We start from the raw sequence: 23,511 nt of genomic DNA, 5'->3' as shown, positions 1-23,511 counted from the left end.
CATTCAGTCAAAGGGTGAAAAAAACCTCAGACAAACCTGGGACAGGGGCCTGAGATCTTCTTCCTCATTTCAGGAGACTCCTGCATTTTTCCTCACATGTTATTGAGGAAAGTACAAGGAGACTTTTCAGTTCACCAAGACCGTTACTAACAGGCAGGTGGGTGACTGCTCACATCAAAGAGCATGCAGGGTTATTGCTGAGCTGTATTTAATTTTCTCATTAGCAAGGCAGCATATAAAAAATAGACCTTGCAGTACTAGTGAGGGAAACAGTGCTCACCTCAAGCTAGGTTCAAAATGACAGCAGGAAGTGCCACGTCACACCAAGCCAGACTAGCAATTTCAATTTGCACTTTTTCAGGCGAGCCCTTGTCTGTACGACAAGACAACTGTGCATTTAAGTGTGTAACAGGAACCTAGCAAGGTACATATTTGCACTTGTTAACCAGAACAACACCTCTTAATTTTCAGAAGGGCTGGGTGCGGACAGCCACTCAACAACTGGGGAGAAGGCAGTCTTGCAACTCCACAGCCCTTCCCACATCCCTAATGCTATTACTCATCTGCTGTGTACACTCTCAACGTTTACATTGCCATTATTGCTATTTTCCAGTGAGTTGTAGGCCTTCTGGGATTGTAAAGCATTTGGTACCGTGTAAAATAACATTGTACTTAATATTGCTGCAATACACATGGGCATTCTGATTTTGTTTTTAGTAAGCCGATTGACAGAAATGGGTACAGATAAGAAAATGCCTGGCTAAGTGCTATTTAAAAACTTTCACTGATGCAGCATGTTAATTCTCTGCATGATTCACATACAACATCTACCCTCCAGCAGCATTAAAGGTGCTCCTCTCAGTAAAAACATTCTTATGATAAGGTATGCTTTCTTTTTAATTGGCCGTGCCTGGGAGCTGAGCACACAGCATGTGCGTGTCAAAGAGATGGGACCCAGCCCCGGGAACGAAAAAAGGCTAAAATAAGATCAACACTTTGAGCACACAGCAAAGCAGGTTTGGCTTTGTCAGGGGACACGACTGCCCTGCAATTCCCAGTGCCTCTGCTAATTTCAAACTCAGGTCACCATCCTGAGCACACAACGGGAGGCTGCCGTCTGAAGTGAGAAGAGACACATACTGCATAGCACACATCGACCTAAAACAATCACTAAGGGCAAACACAATCGCATTTACCAGTCTGCTCTGCAGTGCTGCTGGCAGCCTGCACACCCAAACAGAGCAAAAACCAGCTACAGTTGGGAAGAAGAAGATGGGGCTTGGATGTTTGTACGAGGGCTTGCTTATGCCCCAGAAAGCAAATCTTGTCTTGCTTTTCTGTTACATACACAGGTGCCTGGAAGTTCAGGCTTTTGTCCTCAACTCTCTTTCAGGCCACCTTCAGAGCTTTTGTTTTACACAGCACTGCCTGGGACCCCTACTGTGACCAAGCTCAGTCCTCATTACAGCACCAGCTATAAACGTGACCTAGTTTTTATGCCTGAATATCTACGTCTTGGACCTTTGCCTCTCCACAAGGCATGCACTGGGGCAGGATCTCATGCGGCTGCAGCTAGAAACCTGGCAGTCAGGCACTGTACAAATATGGTAATAAGTTGACCAGTATGTTGAATGCAGGTGCATACAAGCATAAAGAATCTAAAAACAGTTTTAGCAGCCATCAAGCAACTTCAGAACTATTTGCAACCCCATATTACCACCAGGCCATTCTCTGGGGTAGGGTATGAAACGGCATAGACAGTAAGAGGACTATGGAAACACTTTGGAGCACAGTCTGAATCGTCACAAATCCATTCTGATGCGTTGCTCTGGTGCAATATTATTCCAGATTCCAACGCGAGGAAAAATTGCTATGTCAAAACAGGGTGGAATCAACCATATCTGTAATAGTATGAACTACTCAGAAAGACATTCACTATCCTATTATGTCTGTAGCCGTATTTTGAAATCTTTAATGACAACCACAATTACTTGCAACTTGCACTTAAAAAGATGATAGTTTAAGCGTGGATGATAACATAGAACCCTTCTTGGTGGGCTTCTCAGAGCTCATGGTCTTAGGGCTGAAGGGAGCAATTAAGACCAGCTGCATGTTTTATCAAGGCAAGTAGAAAAAGCTGACACATTTGAGACTCACAGACCGTTCTCCGGTCTGAAAGCATTTTGCATAAACTTCACCTCACTTTGGGCAGGCTTAAGACAGCAATTGCCCGCATACACAGCACTGTCCTTCAGCGCTCAAGCTGTGCTGGGGCTAGGTCCCTCATCTCTGAAACCACAGCTTGTATTCAGCCGAGCCTTACACAGCTTTTTATTTTGCACTTCCCAAACAGAATCACAGAATGGTAGGGGTTGGAAGGGACCTCTGTGGGTCATCTAGTCCAACCCCCTGCTGAAGCAGGGTCACCTACAGCAGGCTGCACAGGACCTTGTCCAGGCGGGTCTTGAATATCTCCGGAGAAGGAGACTCCACACCTCCCTGGGCAGCCTGTTCCAGTGCTCCGTCACCCTCAGAGGGAAGAAGTTCTTCCTCATGTTCAGACGGAAACGACTGCACACCGCACGACTCAAAAGCCGCCGCAATACATGCGACTCGGCGACAGCGCCCTTTCCAGCCGCGCACGCTCACTACCTCCCACGCTGAGCAAACCCACACCTCGCCACGTTTTGTCACCCCCCGCGGGCGACAGGCCGAGCCCAGGGTGGGGGGAGGCTCCCCCGGGCCCGGCTCCACCGCCGCAGCCGACCCTCCGCGAAGGGCCCCGGGCTGCCGCAGGCCGGGGAGGGGGGCGATGAGGAGGCAGGCCGCTGCCCGCCAGCTTCGCCCCAGCTGCTGAGGCGCCGGGATCGCGCGCCCGCGGCCCTAACCTGCCCCGGGCGACGGGGCGGGCAGGGCCTCGCCGCGTCTACTGCGCATGCCCGCTCACAGCGCCGCCACCGCGCCTGCGCGGGGCTGCCCCGCGCCCGGTGGGGGTGGAAGACGGGCCGGGGAGGGGGGGGGGGCCGAACGCTCTCTCCCTGTTCCGGGCGCGGAGGGGCTGGGAAAGGGGGAGGCATGGCGAGTCTGATCCCCGCGGCCGCCTCTTCTCCCGCCGGAGCCCCACCCCGTAGCAAGAAGCGCCCGGCGAGCCCGGGCACTGGCAGCGGCCCCGCCAAGAAAAAGAAGGCGACGGCGTCGGGCTGCTCGCAGGTAATAGGCGCCGGGCGGTCAGCGCGCATGCGCGGCGGGGACCTTTCCCCACCCCTCCTCCGCGCATGCTCGCGGGAGGCGAGCGATGGGCGCCCGCGCGCCCGTGTGGGGTGGCGGTTACCTCCGCGCGCGCGTGTCCGCTAGCGGGGGGCGTTGTCCCGCTCTGTTCCTTCAGCTGCCCGCAGTCCCCTCCACCTCCTCCTCCTCCTCCTCCTCCTCCTCCTCCTCCTCCTCCTCCTCCTCCTCCTCGCCGGTCCCGCCCAGGGAAGGGCCGGAGCCGGGGCTGCTCCTTCGGCCTGGGGGTTTCTTTCCAGACGCTTGAAGGCCGAGTTTCGCGCCTCTACTTCTGTCGCCCTGCATCGTGGAGGCTGTGTCCCCTGCGTGTGCGCAGCCAGACTGGTAGTGCAGTCCTCACGCTTTCTTCAGTCGAGTGTGGAACCCAATGGGAATGGCTGTAAACTAACAGAGGGCAGATTTAGATTAGGTATTAGGAAGAACTTCTTCACCACGAGGGTGGTGAGGCACTGGAACAGGCTGCCCAGAGAAGCTGTGGCTGCCCCCTCCCTGGAAGTGTTCAAGGCCAGGTTGGATGGAGCTCTGAGCAACCTGGTCTGGTGGAAGATGTCCCTGCTCATGGCAGGGGGGTTGGAACTAGATGATCTTTAAGGATCCTTCCAACCCAAACCACCCTATGATTGTATGAACAGAGAAGAAAAGCTTAAGCTAGATTCAGTTAAAACTTTGTTTAAAATCGCTTAACTGTCGGCGTTGTGTGTGTTGACACTTTCTGATCGAGCCGTCTTGCGGTCACCTTTGGTAGCTTGCTTTGTAACTGACGTATGCCATACCCAAGTCCCGTATGTACACCTACGTGCACAACAGTCCGATGGTGCACGGTGATTGTTGTTTGAGGCAGTTGATCTGCCACAGAGGAGGGACTAGCGCTCGAATGAGCACAATTCAACAGCTCATAATTCTGTTGTGTGCAGCTCAAATAGAATTTTGCGTTACAGCCTTCTCTCAGTTGAGCCAGGTGGACCTAGGAGGTGAAATGAATCATAGAATCATTAAAGTTGGAGAAGACCTCTAAGATCATCAAGTCTAACCGTCAACCCAACACCACCATGTCTGCTAAGCCATGTCCCGAAGTGCCACGTCTACACGTTTTTTGAACACCTCCAGGGATGGTGACTCCACCACTGCCCTGGGCAGACCGTTGCAATGTCTGACCACTTTTTCAGTAAAGATATTTCTCCCAATATCCAATCTAAACCTCTCCTGATGCAACTTGAGGCCATTTCCTCTCGTCAATGAAGACGTAACCTCAGATCCTGAGCTTTGGGGAGCAGGGTCAGGGGAAGGAGAAGGGCTATTGATGTGAGGTTCTCCTAACCTCCTACCCCTAGTCGCAGCGGGTAGTGCAGCCTCTGTTTCTGCATCATATGACATCACCGTGCAGCTCCACAGACCCATCCCCAGCTGATGACATCTGCCCCTCGATCATGAGATAGCACCTCACCTCTAAAACTAAGCCCCAGAAGAGGTTCAGAGTCAGTGTGTACATGACATCTGTATAGACTTTAGATGCGATGTGTCTTGAATTACTTCTTTTAGAAAGATTTTGGTAGCTAAAGTGGTCAAAAAGGGTTTGGAAAAAATGGTTGTCTCGCCCCCGCTCCCCCCCAGCAATGATTCCTCTCAGTAATATTTCATGAACTACAACAGTAGCATAGCTACAAAGTATGCGCTACCGCCAGTTAGGTTGCTTATTTTCACATGAGCCATCAGATCAGGGGAACGTTTCTGCATTTTTTAGGATCTTCTCTCCAGACAATCGAAAGCCATTGTGCGCAGGCCCAAGCACAGGCACAAACCCTTCCTCATTCTGAATGATGCGTGTGTAACACTTTCTGCACCCTGTGGCATTTACATAGTTTCTTTTCTGGTGGGTTTATCCCTAGGAGAGGGAGTATGAACTGTAGGGCTTAATGTAGCTGACAAACTGCACTGCAGCTGTGAAAAATTACTGCCTGGCATGATCACGTCTGACAACTCTTTCAAGGTCTGTTAGAGATAACAGTCTGGATTTCCAACGAGAAAAGGGAGAGGACTGCTCTGTGTGTGTGTGTGTGTGTATACACACATAAAATGTTATATACTTATATGTAATCTAAATGTAATCTTCCATGTTTAAAAAACTTCCCCAAACCTTTCAGTCTCTAACACTGTTTTCTGAACTTCACATGAGACTCAAACCTGTGGAAAGCTTCCAGTATTATGAGACACTCCATGATTTCTTACTCAATCCAGGTTTTGATAGTGTGTGATAAAACAGTTTTTGCAATTCTCACAAGTGATTTCAGTGCAGAAAAGAGTAATTTCTCAACATTACATCAAAGTCAGCATTTGCATTCACTGACTCAGCAGTGCAGATCAATCCCATAAGGAAAAGAAAAAAAGAAGTCTCAGAAAATGTGTAACCTCAGGAATGGGACAAGAAACAGCTCGTTGATCTTCTGGCAATCACATTCAATGTTGCTGACTAGCTCTGGAGCGAGCCAGTTCAAACAGAAATGAAATGGAGGATTTGCTTTTTTTGAGTTAGAAACATCGATCATTGGGCACTTTGTTCTGCAGTACCTTATTTAATCTTAATCTCCAGAAGTCCTTATAAAGTCCTTAGTTAATTGCTGAGTAATGTACTTTATCTGGATAAGGAAACCCATGACACAATGAAACAATAATTTTAGTCTGCTGAGCTATTCAGAACATAGCCAGTCAACGAGCACTAATGCTCTATTTTATAATTTATCCAATCTTTAAGTGGCTCAGCCAATTAGGGACTAGGTCATCCATGAATTTTAAATACTTTTTCTGAATATATTATATATACCAAGTATCTAGTCATTGTGGGATTTTTATTTTATTTTAATTTTTTTCACTCCAAACAAGTAACATTCTTCCATCTGGCAGTCTGATAGGTACACACCTTTAATACACACCACTTGCAGCACAGGTTTGGAGGTAGCACTTGTTACTCCTCTGACTGTTCCCTTTCCTAATTAAGCCCTTTGATATTTTTTATCAGCCTTTTACAGCCTATTTTCAGCCTTTCAGAGGTCAAATACATCGTTCCATAGCTCAGCTTGATTCCTATTTTGAGTAAACTGACATTGTGAAACAGATAGAGAAATAGTGAATTATTTTGTTGGTTATTTAGCAATTAGTACGTAAGAGGATACCTGCCTAGAGGTTTGTAACTACTTGCAGGGGTCAGCCGAGGATCTGGGGACTCCGCATTACATGAACTGGTAACTTCTGCTGAGAAACTTGTGCCTGGCCTTCATGAAAATACACTTCACATTGTGCCAGCTCTGAACTTACCCACATCTGTGATTCCATCACTGTGAAATTAAACAAGAAGGGGTTTTTGTAAGTTCTGCAAATCACATAGTTTGTTTTTCTTTTGCATGCTGTATGTCAGAAGTAGCCATCACTGTGCTCGTGCTGAAAGCCACACTGGCCTAGTAAAACTGTAGATTTCAAAAGTGTGGGGGTTTTTATGTAACAAATTTGCTTAAGTATAGCAGTGTAATTAACTAGTTTGAGTAACTGTGTGTATCCTACAAGAAGGCACCATTATCACACAGCATACAGATTATTATAAACCCAATTTTTATTACGTTTCCCCAACATATGAATTGCTGCTTTCGCTAAGACACACTTTAGGAATGTTACCAAAAAACATTCTTCATCATTTGTATGAGTTACCGACCCAAAGGTATTGAGTCATGTTTGTTTTGGAAGCACATTGTGCATAGGGCTTGTCAGTCATGTCTACAGAAAGAGACACATGCTTTTTGGATATAATGCCTGTATTTACCAAAAGTAAAATTAAAAGCGAGTTTACAGGAAAGCATGATTGCAAATTGATTACATCACTTTCGTTAGCCTTACACAATTATTCCTCCCATGTAGTAGTGCCACTGAAAAATACCTCAGTCTTTGCTACAGCAGAAGATTTTTAATGTTGAGGATTATTATGTCTATTAAAAGGTAACATTCATGTGTCAAACCCAGTGCTGTTCAGTGGTTTACATAGTGTTGTTCAGTGAGATGTCCTTGCCCAATGATTCCTGACAGCAGCTGTGCTGGTTCAGCTCCATTGCTGCCTCAGGTAATGGAAGCTCTTGTGCAGACTTGTCTCCAGGTCTCCTGTCTTTTTAATTACTATCACTTAACCTGGGATAGAGTCTTTGACACTGATCTTAAAATGCCACCAGTTCCTCTACCTTTATGTTTACACACCATTATTTTAATAGGTGATACAGCAACGGGAAGCTTTTGCAATTGATGAAAGAAAATGCTTGCCCATGACAGCTAGCAAGCTTAAATGACAAAATTTGCAGTGAGAGAAGAGAATGATTTGTGGGGGAGGGGGGGGAAGCCTCTGATTTTGTCAGAGGACAATTAAAGAGAGATAATATGCTGTATACTATTGTAAATGCATATTTGCTTACATTATTTGTGAAGCAACTTCAGACATGCCTTGCTTAGTATATGACACTTTGAGAGTTGCATCATGGTTCATCTCACACTTTTAGTTTCTGTAAACTGCCTTGTAAACTACAGAAATACACAGAGAATGGTTTTTGCTTCCTTCCTCTCCATTGTTGTAGCAGCAGCAGGTCTTGGTACCATTTAGAAAACGAAGACTGAACTTCCCCTTCTGCAGTGGTATTTAAGGGTTAAATTATTAAATATATTTATTTTATCTCTGTTTATGAATATTGCAGCAGTGCTGCTGGCAACCTTCATTTTATGTAACTAGCTCTTGTTTTTATACTTAACACTTTCTGAATTTCTTGTTCTATGCATAAAACCAGAAGATATACAGCAATATTAGAAATACAAAAGTCAAAATGGTTTAAAGTTATCATCCTCTTAAATAAGCTCCTCTTATGCACAACATGAAAATATGAGGAGCAACTCTAAGATACACTTAGAACTCCATTTTTATTTTAAATCTAACTAAACAATGACATTTTGAAGCTCATCAGATGAGCGTTCTGTTGGACAACTGTATGTTCAACAAAAAGACTTAAATATATACATATTACCATGGTTACTGTTACATATTCAGAAGCTGTCCACTAAAGACAGAGGGCTTACCCTAGTGCATAAATACCATGGAACTGGACTCTAAACTGTCAGTAAATTTAATCAGTTCTCCTGTTCTGCTGTTTTACCAAACCTATCACTGTAAGTAGGAAACCATCAAATCAATTTTAAAATAACTTTGTTTTAAAGACTCTATTTGATCTGGCTGTCATTTCCTGAAAAAGGAGGTTAGGGAGAATGAGTGTAACTACAGAATCTATGAGTGCCACTACAACTGCTGAGCTGAACTAGTGCTCTCACCGTGTTCTGGGACAAGGACCTCCTTTAGAGCATCACAGTATAACAACTTTCTGATCTGAAATAAAAAATCGCCGACTTACAAATTCAGACCTTGTTTACCGACTTACTCCAATCAATATAACACCAAACTTGCTCTAATTATTAGAACACTATTCCATATAAGACTTTCTGCAACAGAAAAGCATGATTTTCCTTTGTAGTTGGAAATTTAATAAACGTGTTGTGTTTCTACCAATCCATCTGCCCTGAAAGGGACAGCAGGACCCTGATACGGCATGATGGTGGGGAGATGTAGCTACATATGTATTTGCCAATTTATTAAAAAGCTATCACATCATTATGCTCTAGACCACAAGACCATGCTTTTTTTTTAAGCGTCTCTCAGCCCTTAAGGTTATGACAGTAACTGAGAATACATGAATTTAACCAATGAAGCAGTGCCAATCTGAAGCTACTGCTTGCCTGGAACAATATCTTTCAAAAATGTAATGTGCTCCCAGGGGGAAGTTAACTGAAACCTATTAAATGATGCTTTCATTGGATGAAGTATGGATACCATGATACGGTACAGTCGATTGCTAGCTACTGATAAGAGCTGCTGAGGTCAGCCCTGAAAGTTCAGCCGCTTACACGCTTACTCACAACCCTACCCAAGAGTCTTGGCTCTTACAAAACTAGGAGCCAGTTTAAAGCAAATCGCCGTGTCTTAAGAAGAGTTTTGTCAGGTAGTGTTTAAATTGGGATAGCTACCCCTCAGACAGGTAACGTGCTCTGGCATCACACTGCGTGTCACCCGACCACAGAGTGCTGAAAATCCCCCAAGCTTGCAGTTCTCTGTATGAAGCACTCAGGGGGCCACTGCTTGTATCTTCTAACCCTCACGTGACCGCAGAGATACTTTCTGCAACAAAGCAGAGAGTGACATCTGAAATATTAAGCATCTCTTCTTCCATGGGGTTTTTGTGTGCTTCCCCTGAAAGAGTTTGTTTTCAGGCAGTCAACTGATGGAAGCCAGAATTGTCCTGAGGTACCAGTTTTTGTCACTTGCACATTTGAAATCAAATCTGCTAAAGAACCAGAATCTCTCCAGTCCCTGATGGGAAAAAATTATATTTAAAAGACAATTAGCAGATTTTGTAGGGAAATCTGGCAAAAGTTATGTGTATTTTAGGTTTAGCTGTATCAAAAAAAAGGGAATTGCTTTTATAGAGCGATCTAGATTAAAATGGAAACTGTCAAAACTGAGAGCTAAGAATTGACTTTGCTTGACATTTATCACATATTGAAGGCTTTAGATGATCTGTAATCATAAAAGTATGTGTATTTCCAAACCAGTCTATGCCAGTCTCAGAGAATTACCAACCCCCCCAACCAAGTGTCATTAGATTTTAGAGTAAACACAGATGTGTTATGTTGTAGAGAGGCAAAAGCATATGTGTATTGACTTTTACTATGGGCGTCAGTATGCTGGTGTCATCATGGTTCTTTTACCCTTCTCCCCTTATCCTAGTAAAGAACTTTAATTTTTCCTTTAGCTAACAGAAAATGGAGAGTCTTACTATGATCATACTTAATTTCAGGATTCATAATAAGCATGCAAGAAACTTAGGAGATGTAATAAAGATGGTTCACTGCTTCTATCATGAGGAGATAAAATAGGACAGGTTATTTTTTGAAAGAGAAATAGCAATCTAAAACACTGCGTGCATGTACTTTAGCATGACACTTTGTCTGAGAGGTAGTGCTCCTAAAAAGCAAGCTCTGAATCCAGTTAGTGCATTAAAAGGTTCAGATTAACGGAAGAGAACTTGGAATAACTTGACTGTCTAGATATTGCAGATTTGAAGAAGTGTCAGACTGTTTTTCACATTTTTGTGAAATGTAATGCTTGTGTTAGGTAATAACTTCAGTTCTTGGTTTAGCAAGGCATTAGTAGTTACATAAATGTATTAATTTCAGATTAGAAAGGCTAATAGAAATATTAATTTGATAGCCTGGGAGGATTTTGAACACATTTTTTAAGGATTCCAAGAAAACAAAATGGAGACATTGGCTATTTGTTTAGACCTACAGAAAGCCGTAAAAGTTGTGACTCTCCGTGTTGTGAAGTACACCTGGCCCTCACAGCAGAATTTGTACCCGTGGCCAGCATGTCTTGTCTCACTGCAGAGCACACCTGCAACTCCAGGAGGCACAACTAGGCAATCTGTTCACTTCTCATGATCAAAAAAGAAAGAGCCCCCATCTCCTCCTGTCTTCTTCACTCTTGCCCACCTCCACAAGTCTTGGCTGCGTGCTCCTGCCGCCTGTGTCACGCCAGCTTTGGTACTCACCAGACCTGCCCCACCACTGACAGAGGGCATCCGTCAGAGGACTGACTTAGCAAACCTTCTCCCTCTCGCAACACTGCGTTGTCACCGGCTGCATTGGTGAACTGGACTGGTTCACAGGGAGGTCCAACAGGTGTTGGACGTAACACAAGGAAGAAACAGGACCATGTGGCAAGGAAAATGACTTTTCCGCTACAAGTAAGCTATTTCATGAGCTTGGATACTCTTAACTTCAGGTTTCATTAGCTTACTGTAACAAACTGAATGAAAACTGCAGCAGTTCAAGATTTGATGCATTAGTAGATCTAGTGTCCCTGCGTGTGGGAAGGCCGGGAGAGTAACAGCTTCAGCTGTCAAACTGCTTGTCTGTCAGTCTCCAAGTACCTTAGAACTGACTCTACAAACTCCAGCAAGCTCTGTGAGATGCCACCAAAATAAGCTAGCAGAAAATAGGAAGGACTAGTCCTAATTCTACTTCTCCCCGAAGATTTAGGCAACTCTTTCCACTTGGGATTTAGAACCATGAACATCTGCCTTTCTGAAAGCAGATATTAAATTCTTTCTTTCGAAAGTAGAACAGAAGTCACACTTACGGCACTGATACTTGCTTTTTATATCATGTGTCCTTGCAGGTACTTGCTGTGTCCTCCACTTGAAGTTAGTCCTGTTCCCGCTACTGCCAGAGGCGATTCAAACCCGCTTTTTCCCCACACACACCCTAAGCACCAGGCTGGAAGCCAGTCTGGTGTGCTGGGAAGGAAGCGTGGAAATATTTTCTCCTCTGCAGCCGAGGATGGAGGTTCTCTCTGTTCCAAAGAGAAAGACACCATAGTCTGGTATTGAACACTGTTGTCAGAACAGTCTGCTTATGTATTTTAGGTATTTATTTCTGTTATATGTTTTGCCCAATGAGAATTTTAATGCGAAATACACAGTTGCGCAAACAGGAATCAGAAATCTTTTCCTTCCAGAACTCGAGCCAAAAAGCTATATAGTCATACCATCTAATAACATGCTTTTATGTTGTAATAAAAATGCATCACTGTTAATTCAAATTTGAAATGGATAGAAGGAAACTATTTTGTGAGTAATGTATAATTAAACTGTAGCAGAGTCCATCATTCTGGGAGGGGTGAATGTCTATAGTTACATAGTTTGTAATCATCCTGCACCAGGGTGTAAGTGCTGTCTGACTCAGGAAGAAAAATTGTGCCTGCTGATTATAAGACCCTGCTGTGGGGGTAAGGAGCATTTTTGAGAATTAAAAGAAAAATCCTTCTGTAAAGCAACCACAACTTCCCAAGCTAAATACAGAACAACTGCTTAGAGTTTGGTTAGCGATGTATCAAGTAGACCATCTCTGAAGAACAGGTTAGTGGCATCCCAGGAGTACAGGGGATGTTTATCAGGGAAGGGAGAGAGTATTATGACAATACTCATCATCTAGGAGAAAGGAGGAGGGAATTAAAACCCTGTAGGAAACTGTGCGTGAAAGTTATGTGCCATAAAAACAGTCTTTCTTTTGAGTCAGTGGTGTAATGGTATGCAGTCCATCCAGAAGCTTGTCTTAATTTTCCAGATAAACAGGTACATTTAATAAAAGATGACCCTTCTTCCTCAAAACTTTGTTACGTTTATGCCCTGAAACCATCAGGACTACAGTAAAATACTGCTGAGATGGAACATGCAGAAATTAGGGCAGTAATTAATGTGAGTTATATGACTGCTCATGACCAAAAGAGCTTTTTGTTAATAAAACCAGTATTTTCTATTTTCTAGCATATTGATTTCTAACTAGGGAGATGGAGAGTTGCCTGGAAAGCTGTGGAGTCTCTGTCCTTGGAGGTGTTCAAGACCTGCTGGGACAAAGCCCTAAGCAGCCCGGTCCAAGGTCAGTTTTGACCCCGCTTTGAGCAGGAGGTGGGCTGGCGACCTCCTGAGACCCCTTCCAGCCTCAATTATTCAGTATCACCATGCCTCATTTCATATTTATGTGATTAAGACGGGTGCGCCCTCTCCGTAGATGAGCAGCCGTACACTCCTTCCACAGGCAGGTCGGGGTACAACCGCTGGGTACTTTTCCCCATAGTGTATTCACGAAGCCCAAAGCTCAGTGAGTACATTGAGACAGTATTAATTCTCCCTGCACTGTAATAGTGGTTATGTTTTAGTAGAACTGCTTTTCTGGGAGGAACAGTGCAATGCTCTTACAGCAAAATTAACTCTTAAAATCGACAAACTGGTGTAGGAGAAGGCCATTTTTCCTTAACATATGCACAGTGTGTTCAAACCAAAGTAGATAGCTGGAAAGTCCTTATTCCTTAAGTTGATTATCTTTGTTTACATAGTCTAGAACGAGTAATGCTAGTTTGAGACTCACATTAATGACCTTAAATTTTCTCAAGTCAGAAACTGCATTTTCTCCTTAATTTTTGTGAAACCTGTTTGTTGCAGCCAGAATTGCCTTTTGTTGCAGCCATAGAATTGCCCTTTTTATCCTCCTCCTTTCCATCTGTCCAAAAGGTATTTTTTTATTTGCTAAATAATTCATTGTGGGAAACTTCTTAAAATATCCTGTTAAACCCATCACAAAATATTGAATACTATGTTTCCCTCTCATCTACGATTGTGGATATGATAGCAAAGCTTTGCCAATTCTAATGTAGTGGAAAAGTCAAGTCTTTTAATAGTTCTGTTCTGTTTCAAGTCCAGCAAAAATGGCAGTCGGGTACAAGTTTATATGCAAAACGCTGAACTGTCTGGCGCTTTTGAGATGTGCTGCACTTCCTCAACTTCAATATATAGTGTCAGGGTGAAGTGTATGGCCACAAAACTTATATGGTTGAGTAAACAATCACCTACATGTACAAATGTTTCTGCAAAGATACTTCACAAATTTGCCTTGAAATGAACATCACTATACAACTCCACCCTCCTGTTTCCTCCTGAGCAGCCTCTAAATAGTCTTCAGTAGATATTTGTATTACCTTATTTTCATCTAAATTAGAATTTGCCGTATGCTTAATTTGGTTCAATCATCAGGTTTTTTTTTCATTATCCCATTAAATGTAGTTAGCCATAGGATAATGCACCTACAATTTTGCTGAGTACAGGAGACCTGGTGTGCTATTCAAAGCAGGAATGGTTGGTGTTGAGTTTGCTAGATGAAGGAAAGCGGATATAATATTCATGGCATGTACAGACAGATTCTTTTCATCCCATGATATGACACAAACAATAAAGATGACATTTGTAGTCTGAAGATTTTTAAAAACTAAGGTATAGTTTCTTTTCTTGTCCTCTTTTAAAGAACTTTGGAGCCTCTGATACAATTACTGCTCTCTTGTACTTGTTATGCCTTCGATAACTTTTTGGAGGTTTGTAGAAAGAGTATTTTTGTTCTCAGTTGCTTTAGAAGTGGAATGTTCCATATGTCAGTGTACCTGACGTTTGTGTTTCTGACATTGTGTTTGGGTATGACAGTCTTAAGTACCTGTACACAAATGGAAAAACCTTCTTCTGAGTAACTTTAGACCGCAGTGCTAAGCCTTTGCAGCACGACTGCTAGTTTTGCTAATGCATCATGGCAGCAGTAGGTGTAGTTAGCAGAAACATAATAGAAGTAGAATTTTTATCTACTTGAAGTGACAATTAAGGTAGAAGGAAGTGCTAAAATGTGCAAAAAATAGGGAAAAAGCAAAAGTAAAGTTTTGTTTTCTGTACTGGTTTACCCGTTAGTCAATAACGTCTGCATGTAAAATTTGACTATTCTAATTCATTCTATTTTTCCTAAGAAAAATAGATAGAATAGGAAGAAAGATAAACACCGTCTGTACTCGAAACTAATGAATTGCCTTTGCTTGAAGAAATGTTGTTTTGGTTTTGTCTGTTACTCAAACGCTGTTTCCTGTCAAAATGGATAATGTTTTACAGAAGAAACTAGAATTGGGAAACTATTTCTTGGAGAACGGAACTGCCTTCCCACCAGCCGTAGGAGCCGATACCATTTTTCTTTCCATGTGCCTGGTTCAGTCACGCGCCGATGAATGGACTTGGATCCTTCTCCTACCTTGGCTGAAGCCTGTTACTCGGCAGACGAATTCTGATGTGCTCCCTGAGCAGCATTACAATGTTAACAACACATGAGCATATTGTAAGCCTCCAGTCTTTTCTCCAGAAATACTTTGACCTTAACTGTTCTATATCAGATGATGTATTTTAAACTTTAAGAAGCAGTTTAGCCAAAGTCCTTGACTCAACTGAATTTTTCTGATAGAGAAAGTACATTACTGGCAGTTTTTATAAAAATTAATTGTGATTTACTCTAGTCTTTTTTGCTAGTATGCTTCCATCCGTTTTCAGTCTTAAGGCCCATCAATTTAGAATACTTTTTTTCTCTTGGGGAATCAAAATATTCTGTTAGCTGGGCTCAGTTTTACCCTTGGTGAAAGTATGAACTAACACATGCTTTTTCATTCCACATATACTGAAATTTTTAGTTGCAGAGCTGCTTCAGCATGCCATTCAGCTCATGAATTTGTCCGAGTTACAATTTTCTTAATAAAGAAAACTGTCAAATGTTATAAACAAGGAATAGTCCCAATCCACCAAATGAAATCTAAAAGTGAGAGATCCTTTGCAATTATTTAAGCCGAAGGGAGCTTTGTGGCAAATGCAAATTAAACCAAGCTTTTCTGGGATAGTGTGAAGCTATTCACAGTTGCGTCCCAATTACATTTTATTTGAGGCTTTTCCCCATAGAAAATAGTAATTTTTTTCCTTGAAATATCTGTAAGTTACAAAACTTCATCTATCATAGTGCTGGAAAGTTTTTAAACGGAAAAACATGTTTGGCATCTGAAATCTCTTGAGAAGAAATCAACGCTTTTTATTGAAGGTTGTTAGTCTCTTTCTGTGTTTGAAAATTTAATAATTTTGAAGAGAACAAAGTGAACTGGAGTTTTTCTGGATTTTTTTTTTTCTTAAGTGAGCAGTACCAGTAAGAATGGAGTTCTTGTGTCATGAAATTGCTAGGTCTTTTTCCCCTAGGTTTTCAAGGAATGTTTGAGAGGTGAGGAATGTAATTAAAATCTTATTCTTCCTTTGGCTACATTTTTAATTTGTAATTCAAACCCTCACACAGCATAACAGAGCTTTGCTTTAGGGTGTTTTATACCTGTATCAAAGTGACGAAAGTAATTAGTGTTTTATACATTTTGGTAAGTATTTTGTCACTAGAAGCACCAGTGCAGGTGAATGATAATGGTTTGAAGCTCAGGCAGTGACGGGACCCTAAATGAGAATGTCGCCTTTTAATCAAGAGCACTTGGAGTCCATGGTATTGAAATGCCCTACAGAGAACATAGAAAAGCCATCCATCACTTTGTGACAGTCCAATCTTTTAGTGCATGAGTAAAATTTTATTCAGCCTTTCTAAGGCAGTTGGAATGTAAGGTGTTTTAACTCGCCTCAGAACAGCAGTGTAAATGCTCGAAAGCAACATGTACAGATTTTTTTCTGGACAGCGTATGTGTCTTTCGGTATTAGCTTTATTTATTTAGATTGCAATTGAAACATTTTCCATGTCCTGCTTCAAACACTTCCCCCCTTCCTCTTATACACCAAACAGGTGAGATTATTTCTAAATTTTAGTCATGTGTTTGGAGTTAGTTTGCGTAGTTGATTAACTCTTGATGCTCAGCGGAAATACTCAGCAAGTTTAGAGGGAAAAATCTGCTGCTTTATGAAGGGCAGGTTTTGTAAGTCTTGCGCAGAGAAGTTTGACACGTGACTCAGAAGTCCTCTGGGAATGCTTGGAAGAAGCTGGAGTACATTTAATGACTACTATTATAATAATTCAGCAATCTAATTTCAAGTTTTGTGTTGTTATGTTTGTTTTTAACAACCCTCCCTCTCCGTTCTTTGTAAGTGAAAGCAGCATCGGCATCTGAGGACAACGTCGTAATTTAAACAGAAATAATTTGTTGTCAGGCGTTTGGGAGATTTAGTTTAGATGTCAGTGAAAGCAGAAACCTGTACCAGGAGCCTTGTCTTTTAAGATGAGTTGGCAATGATGAAACCCATTGACTTAAATGGATTTACTCCCAATATACATTGTAAGCATGACTGTCTTGCCCACTCTGCTAGATGCTTGAAATCAAGGACATTGATCTGCACTGTGCTTAACACCTGTTTTCAGCTGGCTGCTACTCAGGTTTTTTTGTTTAGTAAATGGAATTTTTCAGTACCGTGTGGAACAAAATTTTCTGTGAATATGCAACATTAGTTTTTTTCCTTCCTGGCATTTGAATATTTTCAAGCTGAAAAATTTTTTGCCCTACCCCAAAGTAAGGTAGGACCTTCTGTGAAGGGAGAACGTTCCTAAAAGCTACCATGTACCAGAGTGCTGAGAGACAAAAGGCCGCTGAAATTGTATTGGGCTTCATTTCAGTGAGTGGAAAGGAAGAGGGAAAAAGTTTTTCCTGCTGAATCCAAGAACCAGTAAAATGCAACCAGATGGGGAAGACATATTTATACATGTTACTGAACAAGTCTTTCCAGCAAACCTTTCCATTACAGACATGGAGAGAGTTATCTTGTTCAAGAGAGTGCTATTTCTTCAGTCTTACACTGTTATTGAGACTTCAGTGAGTTTGCTTTCAGAAATACACTATGCTAATAACGTTGGTCATGAGAAATTTTTTAGCCATCATTTTAACTTCAGCTTAAGCACATCTAATTCTGACACCTTTCTCTGTAAATTGTTCCCAGCAATGTAAAGAGCTGCATTTTTGTCTGCCAGAGTGTACGTGTTCAAGTTTTAACGGCTCCTGTCATGTCATCATGCAGAGTGAAATGAATTAAATATGCAGAATGTGCAAGAGCCTGTGCCAGGCTTGTTATACAGTGAGAGCTAATATGTTAATCAAACAGCTTAATAGATGTTCCAGTATGAGCAGTATTAGCTGGGACTCTGTTAAATAGCTGACATTCAAAGTCTACTCCCAATTTTGAAAAGTCTGCTCGTATCATCGCTGCTGTCATATAGTGACATTCATGCTCTGTTTGCACATGACATTCTCACTCCCTGTAATTGGCTGCTAGTGAAAATACAGGTATTATCCATCTATTTTATAAATTGCCATCTTCTTCCCTGGCTGCATGCCACAGCTTCGTCAGGATGTCACAGAACTTAAGCACAGCTAAAAGCTGAGTAAGTTGCTACAAGTTGGATATTGCTGCTTTAGAAGTAACCTACTATAGGAATATATAATATTAGACATATACAATTACTGAGGCTGAATTAAAACAACTGTGTCAATGAAATTAAGAATGTCATTGTAGTATTATTGTGGTTATGAAAATCAGCTGCCAAAAGTAAGTAAAAAGAATTTAAACTATTTATTGAACTTCATATGCAAAGGTTGGAGACAAGTGGGTTCCTCAGGAAGCCAAAATGGATGCTTGGGAAAAAGTTACCATCAAATGTGAAGGCTTGATTTAGAACCAAACCTCTCTTACTACTTATTTTTTCAATAGTGACATACAACCCCCTGGTCATCACTGTGGGACAAAGCCAGAGTACCAGAAATACTGAATGCAGAAGCAAAACCAAACCAAAAACCTGCATATGTAATCACCTTCATCTACAATTGCTGTACTCAGTGTAGTGTTAAAACTAACTAAGGAATGATTTGCAGAAAAGAAAACAGACAGTGAAAATCAATGTTTACAGTATTGGTTTTGCTCCTTTCAACACAAAACTCCCTTTCCAGTTCTTACGGAATTTATTTATGATTTAAGTTTTGCTTTGCCAACACACTGTTCAGTTTCCCTTGTATTTTTAAGTTCTGTTTTACCATGTAAAACTGTAACATTTAGTGAAAATGGCCACTGACAATCATAGTGTACCTTCTTTGATGTGCAAATCCATCTTTTTTCTAAGCCATGACATGCATGGTATGCAGTGATAGGATGCCAGAAATGCACAAATTTACATCTTTGACTTTTATGTTTCATTTTTTTTTAAATGTTTTTTATACTTTGTAAAATCCTGTTAGTCTGAAATAATGAAAAAATGTTATGGAGTATAATCCAGAGTAAATAGGTAAGAAATTATACTTCAGCATATATTATGTTATTCTGTTACGCATTTTTAATCCTTGCTGTGGGGAAAACAAAATAAAACAAAACAAGGAATGATGATTCAGACTAGCACTTTCATAATAAGCTAATTCTACCTGGTATTTAGTCCCATCCCAAACCCCACAATGCTGATTCCACCTAGAAATAACCAAAACAAAAAATTCAGCTTCCATGGTCTACAAGTTTTGCTTGTCCTGTCCCTAAATAAAACCAGACAGATGGAGCAATCTTTGGAAATCATATGAAAACCAACACATCTGCGGTAGGGAATTTGGAACAGAATGTATTGAAAAAATTAATAGATCTACCAAAGCCTGAAATTGAAAGTAGTATGTGAATAGGCAGTGTCCCAATGTGTGTTTTCTTCCAGTACAGACAGCATATACAGTAGGGTCCAAACTAGGCTCATTCCTGGGGTTTGGCTTTATTCAAAAGAAACCAGTGTTAAGGTAGCAAAGCTTAGCTCGGGTCTTTGCCCCAGACTTGGCCGCACTTACAACAAACCTCCTAGGACTCCCAAGTGTCTGCTGCAGGTCTTTGCTCGCTCTTGAATTTTTGCTGTCTGCTAGCAAAGTGAAGTCCTCAGCCAGCTCCCTCACTCAGAGACTGTCCCCCAGTCCTGGTCCGTAACGGGGAGGGCTGTGTCCTGCCCAGCTGGGATGCGCTCGATACGCGATAGATGGTCCTACGAACAGAAGTGCCAAAATGAAGCGGCACTCCTCACTATTGCTACAGCCTATCCCACGACGGGTAGAGGTTGCCAACCTGTCACACTGTGGTTGTAGTTAAAATTCAGCTAAAGCATGTGAACACAACTTTACAGAGGGAATAAAATTGCACAAGTGGTCATATAAGAAGCCTTTCATCTGCTGCCTGCAACTTTTAAAACATGCGATTCCAGTCAAGGTTGCTCTGCGCCTGGCTGAGGATGCTGGGAGGAGGAGGAGAGCGGAGGGAAGTAAGATGAACAAAGGTGGCAGCATGGACTTCTGTGGAGGTTAACAGCTGGAGGAAGAGTTGATGGGAAGGGATGAACATAGTTACTGATGGTTTTGCTGCAGTCTTTAGTGGTTTTATTGTTATTTGGTGTAAAACTATCATAAGCATCTTCAGCTGTACTGAAGTCACGCCGTCATTTGCCAGTGCAGATGTACCCTGTGAATGTAAAGCCACTCCAAAGTCATCTTGTTAGAATCTCCAATGGCCTGTGGAGGAATACAGACTGTGTAGTGACTATGGTAGCACAAATTCCCTGTAGCCCTAGTTACAAAAAACACTGTTTAAAAGACACAATCTAAAGTGCACATTAAAAGCTGCTTCACTGTCTCTCTCCTTATAGTGTATAGTGAGCTCCCCTTAAAGGATGCTTACGTTCCAAGATCAGTTAAAAAGAAGCTTTAAAGAAGCTATCGAGAGTGTCAGCTCATGGTTACGCTTTCTTTCTAGCCCTGCTGCAGAGCATTTGGGATGATTCTGGGACACTGAGGCTGAGAGGGTTCGCTAAGAGACTGGCTGAGGAGAGAAGATGTGCTGGGGACTGGTTGTGAGCTGGGCAGGACTCGTGTCGGGGGTGACGGCGCACACTGGGCAGTGCATGTTCCCCGGGGATGGGCGCTTCCTCACCGTGCTCACGAGACCACCATCGCTTCGTAGGGCTGCAGAGGGCATTGGAATTCATTCCTGTTTGTTTGCCTCAACACGACAGTGAAGCATGAACTATCTTCCAAACTAAACAGCCAAGCAAACAAGCACATCTGGGAGAGATGTGTTCAGCTAATGTTAAAAGTTAAAAATTACCTTTACTGTACAGTAATTGATCACTGAGGACTCTTCTTTCAGGCTGTAAATAATGTTTTGTATTGTCACTATGTTATTCACTTTCAGGAAACATGGGGTTTGCAGTACAAAGGTAGATCCATATTGGTTAAAATTAATTTGGCATCTCCCCCCTCCCTTTAAAATAACTTTCAAAAAAGAAACCTGAAAGATTAAATGAAGTTTATTATGCTTTAAAACCTGGCATTTTAAAACATAGGCTGGACAGATTTGTAGATTGTCAAGACACGTTCAGTTTGTGGCTGAAAAACTGCTGAGGGTATCAGCTGAGGCTTCTGCAGGCTGCACGGAAAGAGCACTTCAAATCTCTGTGCTAGCCGGAGTTCACTGCTCTGTGCGGTAGCACATTGTTCTGGAAGCGGTGCTTCCGCACAACTCTTCAATAATTTTCCAGAAAGAAAAGCACATTAGCAGAGTATCTCTCTCCCATAGTGCTACTGCTACTGCTAAAAATCAGAGTTTTCATACAGGCAATGCTGAGTGAGGGAGCTGGCGTGCCTCTGCAGTATGTCTTTGTCTCTGTTCGCGGCGCTTAGCTGGGGCCATAGTGCTCAGTCCTGTTCGCTTCCCAGTCTGTCACAGGGCTCTGAAATGGTGGTATGAATTGCATATCACTGTGGTATGCAAGCTGCTTTGCAGTCCTGCACACCAGCCTGCACCCTTTGCCGTGGAGAAGAAACCACTGCTCTCAAATTGCCCGTGACAGATCCAGAAGCTCCTGCTGGCGTTACGTCTCGGTGGGACGGGGGATGGCGTGGGTGTCCACGGGGCCCAGAAAAGCAGCAGCTGCTGCTCCGGGTCCTGCTGCCTCTGCCACTGTGCGAGGGATACCGGCACAAACAAAATAACATCTGGCCTGTAACGTGAGTTATCCCAGCTCTTAGCAGCTCTAATACCTGAAATCCCTTAGGGGTTGGTCCGGAAAAGAAACGACGTGTAGAATTTACGTTCAGGAATTGTCCTGCCAGGAACAGTTCCTTACTTTCCTTCCCAATGCGCCAGCAAGACTAGCACTGAATCCACACAGAAAAACCCACTGCAGACAGTGAGGGTAGTATGTAAATGTCCCCAGCTGTGGAAGTTAAGGACTATATGCATAAGGAAGCTTCTTCCTCTTTACTGTATAACCATTTTTATTTGCTCTGTCTCGTAATACTAGATACTGTTTTGAGATAGTGTTGAAATGTGTCTCAAAACCTGTTTCTTAAACAGCAGAATGCTTAGGAGAACATAACTGAAGGGGGAAAAGTGAGAAAGTAATTAACAAATAGCTGTAGGACTGGATTTAAAACCGACCAAATGGTACCAAATAAAAGGCAAGAACGCTTTGAAGAATAACTGGGTGCCGATTCCTCCACTTACAGAAGTTACACTGATAATGAGCAGTATCAGAGATAATTTACTCATCAGAAATAATCTTGTATCTCAAGCATTGACTTTCTCAAGAGTGACTTTGATGTTTGCTGCTGAAATCCGAAGTGCTGGAAGCGTGCATGTGCAAGAATATAGTTTGAAACCTAGAAACTCATTGTATCAAGCCATTTTACTCAGATTGCTGAAGATATTTTCTCTGCTCACTGTCACATAATGCACATGTTTCTAAACATCCATCTGCATTTCTTCTGTTTCTCTGGCAGTCACTGCCTTTTAATGTTGTCCTCAGCAAGGGAAGAACCAAGTTTAAGCTACAGACTTCAGTGTTGCTTCCACTGATGTGATTTTGGCAGCATCCCCTGTACTATGAGCTTATAGAGGACTGACTGTTGTTTTGAAAATAGATCATCTCTATTCATGTATTTTATTTTAATAAGACACTAGAAACATGCCTATTTTACTTGAATGCTTCTTTATACCACACTTTGAATATTGAAGACCTCCCTTTGCTATGTTAAAATCAGGCACTGTTGAATAACTGATGTGTTTCCCCAAAGAAGAGTTGCCTAGTTCCTAATCCTGTAATTACTTATGCATGTAGTTAAGAACACAAACACTTCCCTTGTAATCACATGGAGAAGGATATGCTGAATCATGGCCTTTGCTGTATAGTCCCAGTTTCTAGAGGTACTCCCATAATTCATTAATAATAATGATCCTTTTTTTCTCCTACTTAAAAGAGTATTGTATCAACACAGAAGGTTTTGCAAGTGCAGGTTTTCACAGGAAAACATGTTTTGTTCTGAGTATTAGCTGTCTGAAGGTAAAGCAAAGAAACGTTTTAACCACCTGTTCAGTAAATACTGGTTTAGCTTTTAGCCAAGCATTTTGTTCTTCAAGAAAAAAGAATCAAGGTATGAAATCCTATTGACCGAACTGACAAACTCAATGGCAAAATTCTCATTGGCTTCAGTATAGATCCCTATTTCACAGGAAACACTTACGTATGTAGCAAGGGCTAGTTCTGGTAGTGTGGAGACTTAGAGGGCGCTCACAAGATAAAAAATAACATAAACTCAGCCATGCAGAACTATCAGAAATTGGTTAGACTGCCACAGACCTTTTTTAACTTTCCAGTCACACACACACCTTCTCCAGCTGGTCTTCCTGCTAAATAAATAAACCATAAAGCCTA

General features: G+C 42.1%; 1 protein-coding gene and 1 long non-coding RNA gene across 6 annotated transcripts in view; one reads left to right on the top strand and one right to left on the bottom strand.

The window, feature by feature from the left end:
* The first annotated feature begins 3,003 nt into the window (after window positions 1-3,003).
* Window positions 3,004-23,511, top strand: part of INO80C (INO80 complex subunit C) — a 31,235-nt gene continuing 10,727 nt past the window's right edge. The window contains exons 1-4 of one of the 5 annotated variants that reach the window (XM_075416720.1): window positions 3,121-3,210; window positions 6,481-6,642; window positions 11,594-11,840; window positions 14,895-15,114. In XM_075416720.1, coding sequence (XP_075272835.1) covers window positions 15,067-15,114 — 48 coding nt within the window. In that variant the 5' untranslated portion in view covers window positions 3,121-3,210; window positions 6,481-6,642; window positions 11,594-11,840; window positions 14,895-15,066. Of the gene's footprint in view, window positions 3,211-6,480; window positions 6,643-11,593; window positions 11,841-12,740; window positions 12,853-14,894; window positions 15,115-23,511 lie in introns of all 5 variants that reach the window. The other 4 variants (XM_075416719.1, XM_075416721.1, XM_075416718.1 and 1 more) reach the window with 4 other exon arrangements.
* LOC142360878 (uncharacterized) overlaps window positions 19,770-23,511 on the bottom strand; it is a 151,942-nt gene continuing 148,200 nt past the window's right edge. Inside the window, exon 6 of the long non-coding RNA XR_012763491.1 lies at window positions 19,770-20,311. This is a non-coding gene — a long non-coding RNA (uncharacterized LOC142360878). The remainder of the gene's footprint in view (window positions 20,312-23,511) is intronic.

The sequence above is a fragment of the Opisthocomus hoazin genome, chromosome 3 (genome assembly GCF_030867145.1).
Source record: "Opisthocomus hoazin isolate bOpiHoa1 chromosome 3, bOpiHoa1.hap1, whole genome shotgun sequence".
In the NCBI taxonomy this organism is placed as follows: domain Eukaryota; kingdom Metazoa; phylum Chordata; class Aves; order Opisthocomiformes; family Opisthocomidae; genus Opisthocomus; species Opisthocomus hoazin.
Note: the sequence above shows the minus strand (reverse complement) of the source record. Positions and strands in the feature narration are given on the sequence as shown.